Consider the following 12,861-nt stretch of genomic DNA (forward strand, 5'->3'; position numbering starts at 1 on the left):
TGGAAACCACTGGGGGGTCGCAGAAGAAAAAGTTTGGGAACCACTGGTCTAGATACAGCTGCACACCACTAAGATATATGGGAGAGATTTAAGGGCAATGCATAACTGAAGAGGAAGAAAAAGGAGTCCATGGTTTTGAATTGTTTTACTTATTTTGTACAAATAACCTGAAAAGTGTGAGGTGTATTTATATACAGGCTCAAAGTCAATATTTTCTGGAAACACCTTTAGTCATCATTATATTGCATTGTTAACTTTCTATCCCACAAACTGTTTTGTATGAAGTTCAAAAAGTTCATTTTGGTCTCATCTGATAATATCACATTCTCCCACTTGTTTATGTATATGTATGTTAGGTTATTTAATTTCCCTTTGGGATCAATAAAGTATTTTTGAACAGAACATTTGCCGTGTCCTCCTGGCTTGTGGAGAACTCCAAACAGGACTTCCTGAGTTGGCCGAAGCATAAATCTGCATTAAATACGTTCAAGTTTCACTTGGTGTCAAAGTTCATTTTAAGTTCCACCTTTTCTCCAGAAGCTTACAGTTTAAAAGGCAAAGCTGTAACTTAAAATGTCCGCATGGAAGATCATAAAAATGTGACATCATCCTTGGACTCCACCCAGGACCACTGAGCATCGTAACCCAGTAAGTCTTTCTCCCCACCAGCTGAACTCTCATCCTCGTCCTTCTTCACTTCCTGTCTATTGAACACAGATAAACTCTGCTGAGTTGGACGTTCAGAGTTTTTCTCTCCTGCATCCTGACCGGCAGCTTTCAGTTGCTTTCTTCTGCTGGACCTGAGCAGAGCTCTCTTGATGGTCTCGGCGCCGTTTCTGATGTGAAACCGCGCCGAACCCAACTCAAGGGCTTCCGATTTGGGCGTGTCAGCGCTGTCCAAACTGTTGGCGGCAGGAAGTGGAGCCTGAGCGTAACTTTCAACTTGGATTGATTCAGAGGGAGACTGGAGTTCAGACGTCTCGGCGCGTGGTGGGTTTTGATCTGCTGGTTTTGTATTGGCTGTTAGCCTAAGATCCTGAAGGAAGGCAGGAGTTGGGTCTTCTCTGTGGAAATAACAGAGGCAACTGAAAGTTACACTTTGAATAATCTGAAAGGAAAGACCTAACATAACCTGTTCACTTCGCTAATCCGTAAAAGATGTTCAGGGAAGGTTTTCTAGGTTTGAGCGAATCTAGAAATCTTTGTTAAATGTGAATAAAATTCAGGAAATTCACTCAAAATCAAAATTTCACTTCACCTTTTGAAATTGTGTGTTATTGGAGATGAAAAATAAAGGAACTAATCTTCTAAACAAACAAGAGTGAGTATGAAGATTCACTTATTACATCTGGCGATCAGGTCCGAAATCTTGGTGTAGTGATTGACTCTGACCTGAACCTTCAGCGTCACATAAAGACAGCTACAAATTCGGCCTTCTGTCACCTGAAGAACATTTCTAGGATTAATGGACTGATGTCTCAACCAGATCTAGAGAAACTCATCCTTAGTCGCAGTGATTACTGCAACAGTGTCTCATCATTGCTGCTGGGGTTCTCACTAAAATCAAGACGATGGAGCTCATCTAAAGTCCTTCCACTGGCTCCATGTGTAGCTCAGAGATTAGACTTTAAAATACTTCTGTTAGTCTTTGAAGCTGATTCTCCTCGCTGCTTTGCGGTCTCTCAACGCACCTGCAGGGAGACATTGAAGGAACGTGCTCCTCGATGGTCACCAAGCTGCTCAGGCTGCCCGATAAGCTGCTGCACCGGCTGGTCTGGAGGCCCCTCTCCTCCATCAGCCAGCGCATGGCCTCGATGCCCTCGTGCACGGCCACCAGCTGCCGCAAAATCCTCACGTCGGCACAGCGGAGCCACCGCTGCAGGGACAGAGCAGATGCTTTTACACGTGTGCGTGTGTGAAATGTTACTGAACCTTTGCCTTTTCATTCAGGGTTGTTTGGTGTTGATGGTTTACACCAGGGGTGTCAAACTCCAGTCCTCAAGGGCCGGCGTCCTGCAACTTTTAGATGAGCCTCTGCTGCACCACACCTGAATAGAATAATCAGGTCATTAAGGCTCTGGAGAACCGATCTACACAAGGAGGAGATGATTAAACCATTTCATTCCAGTGTTTTGAACCTCTGGCACATCTAAAAACTGGAGGACAGCGGCCCTTGAGGACTGGAGTTTGACACCTGTGGTTTACACAATGAATCTCTTCCTAAAACCAGCAGGTTTTAAATGCATCTATTATATTACACCTAATTCAGCTAAATATAGTTAGCATTATGTTATCTATTGGTGCTAATAAAATTTTAAAAAAATGATCCATTCATTTAAGTCAAGTGAGCGGCAGTGGTTAAATACTTAAAACATGCCAGGCAATTATTGAACCAGTTATTGATACTTTTTGAAATCATCATACTTTTGTTTTAATTTACTGTGGAAACATTTTGCTAATTCCAAAAGACAAAGAATTGGTAAGTCCTAGAAGAGCAGTAAAAAATAAAATATAAATAAAAAAAAATCTTAAAACTATAATTAAATGTAGTTTGGGAAAAACTAATTTAATAACTACAATTTTTAAATATCTAGACTTATTATTTATGTTCTAAATAGCATTTAAAAAAATGCTATTTAACATTTTTTTTATTGTTATCGTAATAACTAAATTAAATATCGCTACATCGTGCATTCCTATCCTGAGGAGCAGAGATCAGGATCACTAGACTGAAGTGTCACTTTGTATGCTGACACCTACTGGCCTAGAGGTGTAACTGCACTAAATAATAATAATAATAAAACTCAGCCAGCAATCAACCAGAAACGTCAAACAACTTGGAAGCATTTTGCCTGTGCTTCGAGAATATGAGACGAGTAATATCCATTAAGAACTAAGCATGATGCATAGTAAATAATAGCAATTACAAATCAAACATTTATTTTACATTAGGAAAATATCAAAATTAATCACCTGTCAAAGTTAAAGTAACAAGTGGCTATGCGTTTTCACTAACATTGGTATTTATTGTTTCTAAAATGTTTTTATCTTCCTGCAAACTTATTTTGTTATGATACTGAACTTAGCTTTTTCTCTTTTTTTGTTTGTGTTGCAAAGACAGTATACCAAATCAAAATTCTGTAATTAACTTTTAAAATGCAAAAATAAAATAAAATAAAAAACTGAAAATTGAGAAGTGGTTAAATGTGTCACGCAGCCAGGGGAGCGTTAGATGTTTATTTTAAAAGGCATGAAATTTTCACGCTGAAAATGAGGAATGAGGAAAGACCGGTGGGAGGAATGTGCAGGTGAGGAGAGTGGAGACAGATGAGGGGTGTGGTGAGGGGACAGGTGACAGCCGCAACAATTACGAAAATAAACGAGCAGGTAAAGCGAAAGAGAACGAAACTCTTCGAGAGGAACCGATCAAAGACCGCGCCAACGAGTTAGACGAGTTTTCACGCATCGGTAGAAGGTTACCATCTCTTGTTTCAAGGTGTTGATTTTATCAGATAAACCATCCGAGGTGTGATCCGAGCGGCCCGACGGGTCAGCTGTCCATCCCTCGCAGTCCGCAGCGGCGTCCTTCATCCAAACCAGGAGACTTTCCGGCGTTTTCCTCCCGACCTTACTCTCCAGCTCGTTAAAATCCGGATAGAAATCGTTGAGGATTTCCTCCGCCATCTCTCCCACAGGTTAATCTCTGAAGCTGGAAGATCTTGCGCGTGAACTCTCTCGGACCTCCTTCCTTAAAGTCCCAGAAAATCATCACACCGACGTTTAATCATCATCGACTCTGGCCCGGCCGGTGTGTGTTCCCGAATACTCCACTGTAAGGCATGATAATGAGCGAGAAAACTTTGTGACACACACATACACACACCACCAGAACGGCCAGTGAAAGCGCTGGAAGTGTGGAAGAAGCAGCTCGTGCGTATAACCCGCCGTCCTGTCCCCATTCATCCAGCGCGTGGGTCTCTGGTACCGACCCGAAGCATGATGCTGATGGGCGGTGGAAGCGCTCTTTGTGAAGACTTCAAACAATGAGGGACTGAGGGGGTGGGGATGGGGGGGAGGTCACGTGGGAAACTTTTCGGAAGCACCTGTGAGCATCTAGCAGCCGATGATGATGCAAAGGACGTGACTCATGCTAAATATATGATATCACGTGACCACCATTGTAGTCTTTCAACTTCTTTTTTTCCTCATTCCGGACAACGTGAATGCTTTTGTTTTAGTTTCCCCTCTGATTTCAGAGCTCACATTTAGCCAGAGTTGGATAGTAACTATAACTCCATTTACTCAATTACATTTACTTGAGTTACTTTTTTTTTGGCGTGGGGGAGCCGGGGGGGGGGGGTTCTTTTGTACTTTTAGGAGTATTTTACTACGTTGTAATGTTGAACTTTTTGGTATTTTAATCAATCAAATTGTATCTGTGTAGCACATTTCAGCAGCAAGGCATTTCAAAGTGCTTTACATCATCTTTTCTTGGTTGTAAATTCTGAATAAGGTTGCGCTGGTATTTTCCCAAAGAAGCAGCAGAGCACATTGTGAAGCAGGTCCGCAGTGACGCTCGCGGCCCACTTTCACAGCGTCGGAGCGGAAAAGCATGTGAGGACTCCAGCATCTGCCGCCGACTAAAATAGATGACATGTTTTTCATCGTGGCCCATATTAATGGACGTCAGAATTAGAGCAACAGTTGGGAAATTCCCGCTCCTGGCCAGCCGAGGTCACGACTTCACCGTTATGCGGTGAGGGGAGTTATTTATATCAGAATATCAAGCAGTGGACACAACAAGCCTGCAGACTCCTACTAGAACAAAGTTATAAACTTTTGTGAATCCTGTAGAATTTAAATAATGTAACTTAAGGAAAAACAGAAGATATTTCTTTGTAGCGGGTCTCCTCTCGTGTCCCAATTGAACTTTTGTCCGATGAAGTTCTGGGTTTTGGTTTGGCTGTTATAATATTGTTCTCTGGTGAAACCGTTTTGTTAGTTAGCTTTGGTTGTATCTTTCAATTTAGTGGTGCTGAAAAATAAAATCTCTCTAAAATATCTTCAGTTTTTCAGTAGACACCTTAAGATTGTGAGTCAGAACTGACTGATTTTTTTTTTTAGAATTGTTCATGATTTCATCCGGATCAATTCAAAAATATTGGTAATATCGATACCGAGCCAGCATCAGTTCCGGATCGATAAGACCCGATGCTGTGGTTTTAAATTCCCTCTTTAAATTTTCTATTGTATTTCTGTATCATAGTTTTGTTTTGATTGTCTCTCAAATTATATTTTTTTTTTACTCTGTTTCAGAAAAATGCACACAAAACAAATCATGTCAACATGCATACATTTTGCATAAACTTTGTCCAAATTCTCACAAGTTTGAACAAAAATAAAAGGAGGGGGAAAAAAACCATCAGGTCAGACGTTTGATGATACACTTGAGATTAAATAATAATAAAAAAAGCACTTTAAAAATGCAGATATCTTACTGCATTAGTTTGGATTTTTCAGTTAAGTAATACAGAAAGTATGTCACAGAAAAGGTGACATCGCAAAATACGGTAACACTTTATTTGAAGGGGGTTGAATAAGACTGACATAACACCTGTCATAAACATGAATAAGCCTTCATGAATATTTATGACTGTTGTCATAAAGCGTCATTCGGTAAATTATGACACTTTTAATACCAAGTTGATATTATTCAAAATGTCTTTGTTATGACAACTTGACATTAACCAAGAAATCATTACTGATATAAATTTGTAATAAAAGTATTATTGATTGCACTTTAAAAATTAGATAACTTTATGTTATTAAAGGTAAAGTTTAAACAGTAATGATTTATTGGTTAATGTCAAGTTGTCATAACAAAGACATTTTGAATAATGTCAACTTTGTATTAAAAGTGTCATAATTTACCGAATGACGCTTTATGACAACAGTCATAAATATTCATGAAGGCTTATTCATGTTCATGACAGGTGTTATGTCATGTTTATGAAAGTGTCATGACAGTCTTATTCAACGCCCTTCAATAAAGTGTTACCGTAAAATACTAGCATTTTAACCAGAGTGTGTGGATTTTCTAACTTTATCCAGTGGTGGAACAATTTGTGTGTGTAAGGAATCATTTTCAGAAAGGATTATTGAAAGAGTGTGTCTGATGCCTCATAAAGCACCGCAGGCGTAGAAAAATGCCCCAAGTAGAAAACAAAATCAGTACCACAATGAATTATGCAATAATGTGTCTTCTCAGCCACCAGGAAGGGGGAGGAGATTGTGTCATGCTGTCACACAGAGTCGAAAATATCACTTTTAAGCTGAAAAGACTTGTTCCCATCTGCTCTGAGAGTTTTAAAACAGACATCCCTCCCTGATAACCTCCAGTTTCAAGACATGTCTTCTCCACCCAAACATCAAGTGCTGCTGCCGAGCCAGGGCGTTCCATCACTTCGACAGAACAGATGAAGCACTCGAGCTGCAGCGTCACTGCTGGAGAACTGACAGAATACACAGTCGGATGTTTTAGACAGAGCCATCTAATCATTTCGGAGCCGGTTTTTTTTTTTTTTTTTTTTAGTTTTCTGTTGCTTTTTAGTGGTCTGTTCACAGCTTCTTTCCTTTTTCTTTCTAGTGAAGCTGGCTTAAAATATCCGTTACGGCCCGCACACTTTGTCCACGAATACAAGCGCCTGGTATCAAAAGTGAATCTGAAGATAAAAAGGCGTTTCACAGCAACATCTTTCTTGACATTTTTACTTTCAATTTCAGAAAGGTAATGACTTCAGTTGGTTTTATTTTCACCGCAATAAACGTGTGATTGTTTTTCAGCAATGAAAATGACTTATGATGTTCATTTCAAAAGATTTGGTCAGTGAATTTTGCTTGGCAGACAGACTACGTTGTAAAAGCTGCTGGGTTAAAAATCAACGGACAGGATGGATAGTGGAGGCTCTTACTTGAATGATACGGTGGGCTAACATCTAACAATCTAAAGTGATCCTGTTTTCAGAAATGGTGTTTCGAAGACTGAGTGCACTGCAGAAAATTCTAGTTCAGGTTTGACTGATCAAAGGATTTGAACTAGAGATCAAAGGTAGTCCACATTGCAAGTGAAATAGCAGTGCTATTTTTATTTTTTTTACACTTTTACAGGACTGTAAGTGGATCATTCACTTCCAGATCATAAAGAAAAAAACACTTGCCAAGTGCTATCAAAAACCGTGACTCACTTCATCACATAAAGGAACACGAAGTACCCAAAGACAAGGAAGCAATATGCTAATGACAATTAGCATATTGCTAATGACAATTATGCTAAATAAAATTATTATGCTAAATCAAATTATTTAGCATAACTTTATCTCATGGCATTTCTTAATTCATTCTGCCAAAGAGGTTCAGCAAAGTCTGATGAGGTTTTTTATAGTTCAAAATGGCGGACAGACCGCTAATGACGCTCCTTACTTTCCATCTTCTTGAATGGGTCACAGTATCTGACCCAATTGTTGGTTCAAACCACTCATTAAAAAAAAAAAAGAAAAAGAAATCTTCACAAAAGCCAGCAGATGGCGCCATTGACCACCCATTTCATAGCGCTCTTGTCTGTTCAGATTTCTCGTCATCCACCCAGTCAAGGTGATCTGCTCTGCTCGTTGGACATATTTTGATTTATGTGCTCAGTTTGGCTCATGTTTCGCCAGGAGGCAGGCTTACCTCCCCAGCGCAGGAAGCTGAGTCGAAGTCAACACACCGAGGCCGAGTCACACATTCAAGAGTCGTGGGAAAAGATGTTGTTTTGGTCATTTCAATGCCAGGTCTGGGCTATTAAAGAGATCAAGTCACTGGACAGACATGCTGGACCGCTGTTAACGGTTTCCGTAGTTTCATCACCCAATTAGTAATAAATGACACAGCATTCTTGCAATTTCTTGGAATGTGGGAAAACAATGGGTCAGAGCAGGACTGTATAAAATGGGCTTACGCCCAGGATGGGGGCAAGGAGTGAAATATCACCCTGTGTTTTAGGAAATGGGAGCATGATCCTGGAATCTGCATCACACGGAGCGGGGGACGGCCATAAAAATGTTACACAATGAAAGAATTATGGCTTTAATGAGTGGGGGCCACCGGCTTCCAGTTTTTTGGGAAAATCATAAACTTAGACAAGTCTGATTAAAATGTTGATGCCTCTGAAAGGCCACCATTATGAGCTGATAAGATTTTACTGCTGCCGTCAGTGCAATTAAATGGGATTTACAGTGGATCATAAAGAGGACGTGGAGTTTATTAGCAGAGTTACTTCCTATAGCTGGCCTGCCTACCTGCCTGGTTTTACTTTACGTGAGTTCACGTGAGTCATGTGAAATATTTCTAAAGGACCAAAAATCACAAACACGTCATACAGTCCTGGTAAAAATATTTAGGCCATTCATCTTTTCCCAGATTTTATCAAATCTCTGTGTGGACTTTATAGCTTTTGCTACCAATATTTTGAGGTATGTTTCCACCAGCTTTATTTTTATATTTTTTTGTACCAATTTGTCTTCACAAAATAACTCAAACTCAATCAGATCTGATGGAGTACTTGACTGTACTGAACTCCAGACTTTGATTGGGCCATTTTAATGCTTAAAATGTCAAAATGTCACGGAGTGGAGGTTTGTTGATGAGGATGAATGCGGTCTGATCCCAGGGTAAAGTGGAAAAATGAGTTTAATGTTGACAGACAACACAGCAGAAAAGCAGGTGAGTCGAACAGGTAACAGGGAGCATGACATGACAACACAGGGACTAAATTAACCAAAATGCAAAAACACAGAAACCCACATCCTCACATAAATATGCTTTCATCAAAACACCAGGGGGTCTGCTACTCTAGTCAACTTCTGGCACACCCGAAACAAAAGACATGCTAAGAAAAAGGGAACATCAGAGGAACTGGAGGTTGAGGAAACAGGAAAGACTAAGAGACAACGAAGAGTTGACAGACATAGAAAGAAAAGTCACACCATCACTGGCTGTACTTGTTACATTGAGTTCATATTCATAATAAAAGCATTTTCTGGATTTTTTTGTGGACGGTTATAAAAACGGTGTTCTTTTGCGTTTTGCTGGGAACCACCTGGTATATTCCATTATGTCCAGCTTTTTAAATGAGTGCATGATACGCAGAGGCAAGCTTTTTATGAACTTGTGATATATTTTTGGGAATGTCAAAGTAATTGTCGTTTGTTGGCATATTACATATAGTCTGAATACAGGGTACAACTCTCTGTGAGTTGCTGCTGCACTGTAAATAAATTAACAATAACACTGAAAAACACTGAAATGTATATGTTGAAAGTAATGCATGACATCTGTACACTTATCAAATTAATAATTACAAACAATAGCATATTGTTAGGAAAGCTGTCACAAATGGCTATCTGTTAGGAATTAAAACATTGCTTGTACTTGTAACACCGCTGTCCACATAATCAACAGTTTTCCTGAGCAAGTATGGAAAACAAAATGAAATCGTTGGCACTATTTAGTGCTGTTTTGAACAAGAAGCTACTATTTTTGCAATCATAAATTACCAGAGGAATCCAAGTCAATGATAGGAAGCACAACCAGCTCACTGAAGGGAGATTAGAATCAAGCAGAATGGTGCAGGACGGCAATGGCCAGGCTAACTTTGTGTTGGTCCAGCACATAAAATCCATAAGAAACACAATGAAATTTGTTAGTGAATTGTAACAAAATGTGATAAAGTTCAGGAGGCACTGTACTCTACTCACTAAAAAAAGACAAGATGTTCTAACCGCCCCGTTTTACAATCTCAGTCCAGTGGGAATGAGCCTGAAGCTCAAGTGTGTGTGTGCATGTGCGTGCATGTGTGTGTGTGTGTGTACGGAGTCCTGGGTCAGAAAAACAGCATTAAAAATGAGGCCACTTGGCCAGGAAATCCTCTAAGTTCACATGGCCCGTGGAAATCAGTGCCATGCAAACAAAGTCAATCATGCAGGGTGGAGACCTCGGGGTTTTTTACGACGCTGTTATGGCAGAAATCAGTCAGTCATTCGCTTCCCACATTTCCCAAGAAAAATAAGCTCCCAGGTGTGGAAACGATCTAATGTGAATCGGAGCAAAGGTATGAAACGTGAGTAGACAAAAAGAAGGGAAAACAGGTGTCTTTTTATTTTCCTCTTTGTGCTTTAGATATATAGACACATTTCTTTGTTAAAAATAAAATCACATTTTGACCCAATTGTGCACCATGACACTGCTTGGTCTCCAGGAGTTTTATTACCCTTATTATACTGTCCCACATTTTGAATCTTTCATTTATTTCTAAACCTCAAAATAATAATTCAACTTTTACGTTTTGGTGTCTGCATTTTGTTTGAACAGCTTTTACAGTTCTGGAATATGTTTGCGGAGATTAAAAATTGCAGCATTACCTTTTGCCATTATTTTCTCAGGTGCATATGTAGTTTTCTTTGCAATTATCTTGACTGTTGCTAAAAAAGAAAGATGCAGAAGTCTGTTTTACAGACATGTTTTCACCATTTGACATAATCATAGTCCAACTGGCAATTTGCATGAAGAAAGTAAGATCATTTAGAGGAATGTAAAGCCTCGTTGTGTCCATGGGAATGTTACTTGTGCTGTAATGTTACAGTCTTATTGTACTGTATTTATTATTGAGTCCCATATAATAAGGTTATCCTTCAGTATTAGAATACTGTCAAGTAATGAAATAATTATTGATCAGAAACGAGGTTATGCAGTCGTCAGTTCGACAGGTGAGCACACAGAGGTTAGTCAATCTTTGCTGGTGCAGACAGAGTTTGCACATAGCGTAGCATGAGATTAATTTAACATTGTTATTATTGGAACTCTGCTGCATAACCTGATTAGCACATATTTTACATTCATGTGTTGGTCAGTAAAATATGGTCTCAGGAGTATTAGGCATTAAAAACAGAACCAGTTCCTGAGTGGAGCTCACCTTTTTTAGAACTTTGAACTGAAAGAAGAGCCCTTATGAAGTAACGGCTTTTAATATTCACAAGTTTCCACTGCTGTGTCATGTGATGTTGACATTAAAAATTACTAGTAAAAGTGGATTTTTTGGGCTGCAATACCATTATATTTTGAAAACATAGAGTCCAAAAGCATGTTTTTCTTCTTAGAGAATCAAGCCTCAGCCCATACGTAAAAGAAGGATGAGTTTGACCAAACTTGCCGGAATTAAATCATACTATTAAAACACAAAAAAAATCCTTTGACATTTTTTTCTGAAAGGTGAACATGGTACTCTTTGCATGTGTTTGCATTTGGGCACCAACTGGGAGAAAAAAAAAACCCTGAATCTAGGCAAGGTAATTGGGCTCATACATACAGCAAGGGCCCATTAAACATCCCGCATGTGTATGTTTATCCAAACCATGACAAAGCACCAAACTGAGATGAAAGATGAAACATAAAATACTGTTTACAGTGCGAGAGTCGTACCGACGGGCAAACCAATTCAAAGCAAAGGATCTCCAAACATTGAAAACGCAGCATTCTCTGAAGTGATTATTCCAAGGCGAAGAGGCCCAACCTGAGGGGAGACATGCGAATGTTTCGTTGCTGGTCATTGCGCCATGCTGTCCGACTGCGGAGACCGTCAGTGGACTCCTGCAGCATCAATCTGTGTTTAAACAGATGGCGGCAGCACCGCGGAGCCTGATCGAATGCGTGATGGGGGAACCTGGAGGAGCCCGTGTCAGAGGCCACGGGGGCCGCTGGGTTCTAAGCACATTAACATTCCTGAATAAATAACCCCAGGGAATGTTATTGTGGAGACGTTAAACAGGATTTTCCTTGGAGAGCCCAGGAGAAAGGCCAGGCATCACTCCTGCATCTCTGTTGCCTCGGGTTGGAGGAGCCAATTGAAGAGATTTAGAAAGCTCTTACTTCCTATTTCTGCTTAGAAAGAAGAAGAAAAAAAAAAACACTTGAATCTGTGGAAAAACCGCTGGTGGCAACACATGAAAGATTTGTGTTTATTTAGGCTCTGCTAAAGATGTGGTGTTCATCTTTTTATAGAAAATGAATCAAATTGTGATGTTTTTTTAATGCATTATATGAGCACAACGTCCTCTAAATGTAAAAAGAAACAGCTAACCGCATCTTAAAACTACATTTTTGCATATTGCAAATCAATAAATCATTAAGACATAGTTTTCATTACATTAATTTCACAAACAGAACCACATATGAGCAGACCGACTGCTGTCTTAAATCTTTTCCACTAGTTGAGAATCCATCTCACAGTAAAATGATTGTTTGCATCGCGGCCTTGAAACATTTCTCACATTGACAGGCAACAACAATTACTTCTCCAAGAAGGAGGTCTGTGAATCCTGTGGTTTATTAAATGGAACCTGGTGGCAAAATTCAGTCCCACAACCTTCAAAGGCAGGAAGAGCGAACCCCATGTTTCTCTAAATTCAATTAAAAATAGATACGAATTGGACTAGCGTGTTGTAAATGTACGCATCAACACATTTCAAAGTGTTTATCTACTCAGTAGTTGGTCTGTTTCAGCTCTGCAGTTATCAATGACTCCCCACTCCACCAAAATGATCCAAAGCAGATGATACACAATTAGAATGTCTGCAACGCAATTGCTTCATTTGTGTTTCGTTTGTCTGTTTTTGCCAAATTCTGAACGATATCATCTCCCCTCACGATCCCTGTGCGCATGATCTGGTTGTCACAAATGACTTGCGAGGAGGCGCAGATTTGGAGCTCACTAGATAGGAGCGGTCCATCGTTTTCTCCCCCAGGAGATTCAGAAATTCCTGATGTCGA

General features: G+C 39.8%; 1 protein-coding gene across 1 annotated transcript; it reads right to left on the reverse strand.

Annotated features, from left to right (window-relative positions):
* Positions 1-130: 130 nt before the first annotated feature.
* Positions 131-4,053, reverse strand: LOC106929340 (leucine rich adaptor protein 1-like). Its single transcript, XM_015006197.2, has 3 exons — positions 3,481-4,053; positions 1,692-1,876; positions 131-1,064 (listed from the first exon to the last, which is right to left on the reverse strand). Exons 1-3 carry the CDS (start codon positions 3,682-3,684, stop codon positions 590-592), a joined length of 864 nt encoding a protein of 287 aa, XP_014861683.2. The 5' UTR covers positions 3,685-4,053; the 3' UTR covers positions 131-589.
* Positions 4,054-12,861: the final 8,808 nt, after the last annotated feature.

The sequence above is a fragment of the Poecilia mexicana genome, unplaced genomic scaffold, assembly GCF_051168715.1.
Source record: "Poecilia mexicana isolate PSO_F unplaced genomic scaffold, ASM5116871v1 scaffold_17, whole genome shotgun sequence".
In the NCBI taxonomy this organism is placed as follows: domain Eukaryota; kingdom Metazoa; phylum Chordata; class Actinopteri; order Cyprinodontiformes; family Poeciliidae; genus Poecilia; species Poecilia mexicana.

What these genes read in the sequence shown, in the direction of transcription:
- LOC106929340 (XM_015006197.2), bottom strand. Translation starts at nt 3,684, where the DNA reads ATGGCGGAGGAAATCCTCAACGATTTCTATCCGGATTTTAACGAGCTG. An exon ending in ACACCTTGAAACAAGAGATG is followed by an intron (nt 1,877 to 3,480) that starts GTAACCTTCTAC and finishes CTGTCCCTGCAG; the next exon opens with CGGTGGCTCCGCTGTGCCGA. An exon ending in CCTTCAATGTCTCCCTGCAG is followed by an intron (nt 1,065 to 1,691) that starts GTGCGTTGAGAG and finishes TTATTTCCACAG; the next exon opens with AGAAGACCCAACTCCTGCCT.